This window comes from Ochlerotatus camptorhynchus, unplaced genomic scaffold (assembly GCF_037179485.1).
Source record: "Ochlerotatus camptorhynchus isolate MF236.1 unplaced genomic scaffold, CSIRO-AGI_Acam_v1.1 ptg001227l, whole genome shotgun sequence".
Lineage (NCBI taxonomy): Eukaryota > Metazoa > Arthropoda > Insecta > Diptera > Culicidae > Ochlerotatus > Ochlerotatus camptorhynchus.
Window position 1 is genome coordinate 1,941 of NW_027041575.1, and position 3,020 is coordinate 4,960.

General features: G+C 43.7%; 1 protein-coding gene across 1 annotated transcript; it reads right to left on the minus strand.

The window, feature by feature from the left end:
* Positions 1–472: 472 nt before the first annotated feature.
* On the minus strand, positions 473–2,447 carry LOC135716361 (probable RNA-binding protein CG14230). Its single transcript, XM_065238963.1, has 2 exons — positions 1,479–2,447; positions 473–1,417 (listed from the first exon to the last, which is right to left on the minus strand). Exons 1-2 carry the CDS (start codon positions 2,383–2,385, stop codon positions 498–500), a joined length of 1,827 nt encoding a protein of 608 aa, XP_065095035.1. The 5' UTR covers positions 2,386–2,447; the 3' UTR covers positions 473–497.
* Positions 2,448–3,020: the final 573 nt, after the last annotated feature.

Sequence of the window (3,020 nt, forward strand, 5' to 3'; positions counted from 1 at the left end):
TAATGTTTATTATAAACTAGTAAAACATCGTTTCATATAAGAAACCAATATGACCATTTATAAAGCTGCTAAAGGAATATCGGCGATAAGTTATAAGAAACTACTGATAAATCTTATTTTCTGATTTAGAAATCTTATAAAAGTTTTGACATTTTGAGATAGTCTAACATTTTTCGTATATTTGCTCTATAGAAAAGTATTTTGTTCGACTGAAATGAAATGGATAGTTGAAGTAGGCTACAAGCATCAAGCCTGCAACAGATTTTTTGTAAAATATGTTCGATAAGTTGATTTTAAAGCGGGTGGTCACATTGCCCCATTGGCCATATTGTCCCACTTTCCCCGACAATCATGTTTATAGAAATAATCCATATACCATATAAACTTAGCCAGAGCGAACCCGCTGGCAATCTTGCTAGTTGAGTCCGTGACATCTGTTCGGGAAGTTCTTTCAAATGAAACCACCCACCAATTATCGTAGCACAAAACCAACGAATCTATTTTCGCTTACCTTTCATTAACTTCAGCCCACGCTTGGCTCTCATCTGGTTGACATTTTTCGTTTCGCGCATTCTGCGCTTTTTGAAAATCTTCCGAATATCCTTTGCTTGATCGCCCTTACTGGCATTGGCTTCGGCCGCAGAGCTGGCAAATTCCAGGAAAAACTTCCTACCCTCTTCGAAGCGAGCATCATTCGGTAGGAAGAAGAAATTCTCCTTCCAAATGCCCTGCTTCGAAAGGTATCCACTCTTCTTTTTCTTCTTCTTGGTAGCTTCCTCTTCCGGTACAACTGCGATGGTTTCGACTGCCTTTTCCGGTTTTTCATCCTCATCTTCACTAGCCGATGATTCGTACCTGAATCGAGCGTCGCTATACATTGGTTTGTCTAGAGGCTGCTCCTGATCGTTTTCCTCTTCAGCATTTTCAGCCACCGCAGCTCCAAATGTGGACAACAAACTAAACCCTCCGGAGTTGGTTCCGATCGCATGGGATAAGCCATCGGAAACCTTGAAAAACTTATCTTCCGTAACTTGGAACACCTCTTCCGGACGTTCGGCTCGTTTCGCCTCCAAAATTTCCTCTTCCGTAAGAATCTTCTCCTTCTTCACCGGAACTTCCTTCTTCGCCGAAGGATCGAACCGTTGCATTCCCTTCGCTCCAACGTTGTCCTTCTTGAACTGCTCTCGATCGTAAATGTCCCTTCCGGTCACCTTCGACAGAATCTCCATCTGCTTCTTGCGTTCTTGATTGTTCACGTTGACACCGCTTTTATCCATGGTGGCCTTTTCCCTTTCGTACAACATTCTCTTCTTCCGCCCAGCAGCCGTATCATCGGCAAGGAAACGCTCATCCAACTTAAAACGGGAATCGCCGTGGAACTGAGTTTGCATATCGAACAGTCGCTGACCCTTTTCCGCTGCAAGAAAGCTCATTTAAATCACATGCGAAAAATGCAATTATTCCAGATAGATACTTACTATTCTCCGCAAGTTGCTTCCTAACCGTAAAATTTGCCTTGAATCCATCTTCACCATCTTCATCTCCAAACAGCGATATCTTTGGCTTCTTTCCGGCCTGATCATCATCATCGTCATCAAATACAATTTTCTTCCGCTTAGCACCATCCCCTCCTCCGGCCAAAGCCGCCTGAATAGCCGACTTTTGCTGCTCGTAAGCACTCTGAAGGTTTGTCAATCCTTGCTTCCGCTTTTCGTCGGCCAATTTTGCCTTCTCATCCAACTCCTTGCCCGACTGCTGGTTGCGATTTTTGCTTTTATCGATCACTTCCTTCACCTGCCCGGTGATGGACACAATCTTCAGCTTGCCATGTTCGATGTAGGTTTCCTGGTTCCACTTCCTAACCAGCTGATCTTCATCATCGACCTGAGGTTTTTTAATCGCAACAGCCGACCGCCTCACCGGTGGTGGTGCTGGCGATTCATCTTCCGAGCTCGACTCAGAACTGGAACTTTCCACCTGCTTCGCAATCGTCGGTAGAACTGGTAGTGCCTCAGCGATCTTCTTAACCGGTTCGTGCTCCTGGGCCTTCTTGTACGGATTAAGCGCTTCGCTGTTCTGCTTGGCAGCTTCCGCTTCCTCTCGCTCCCGTTTCAATCGATCCAAAAACGATTCCTTAGCTTTCGATACATTCAAGTAGACACCTTTGTACTGCTCTTGCCGGAACTCGTTGATGCATTGCCACAGGGTACGATCATCCAGCTCGACGTTGACGAAGGCGAACGTGTCCACCGAACCGTTCAGTGCATTCGGTTTGCATTTGAGGTCGATCGCTTTCACCGAACCATAGTTGGAAAATTCCTGCTTCAGCTCTTGCTCACTGGTTCCCGCGGGAACGTTGCCCACGAAAAGGCGATGTATCGGCATTTTAGTTTAATTATGTTTAAACATACAAAAAATCGAAACAAAAACTACTCTAATTCCGATTCCGATATCAAAACGCGAGGCAGGTTTTATGTTTGGCTAGTTTTGTTTACACATGTGCTTCTGACGTTTCATCTTCGTTACACCACCAATTACACCGTCATCCGCAACGACACCCATCTAGTACTACGCAAGGCAAGAATTGACACCACCCCAACCAAGGGGCTCTCAAATACATGTAAAATTTTAGGAACGATTTTTCCGATCAGACATTCCATGATTATCAAAAATGGTGAAAATTTGTTTATAATCACTGCTAAACTTTAACTGAAATTGTTATTGGACTTAACACGAACGTTTGTGTGATAAAGTTTTAAGGTGATTGCCTGTAGCGTCCTTTTTCGTGTTTCGCAATTTCACATGTAAAAATTATAAGGTTTTTGTGAATGCACGTAGCTGAAACTACTACTTGTTGTTTGCAGCGGAGAAGCAAGCAATGTCTGAAATTTGCAGATGTATAAATCTCGTAGATCTTAAGTTGTGTGCTCTTGAAATTGCGAGGTGTGATGGAAAAATGAACTCTACAAGGAAACAACGGTAACGTTCGGAGTTCAAACCCCTTCAAATATTCCAGAAGT

Excerpts from the sequence above, each read along its gene's own strand:
- LOC135716361 (XM_065238963.1), bottom strand. The coding sequence starts at position 2,385 with ATGCCGATACATCGCCTTTTCGTGGGCAACGTTCCCGCGGGAACCAGT. Across the intron at positions 1,418-1,478 it reads GAAGCAACTTGCGGAGAATA|CGGAAAAGGGTCAGCGACTG; the intron begins GTAAGTATCTAT and ends GCTTTCTTGCAG.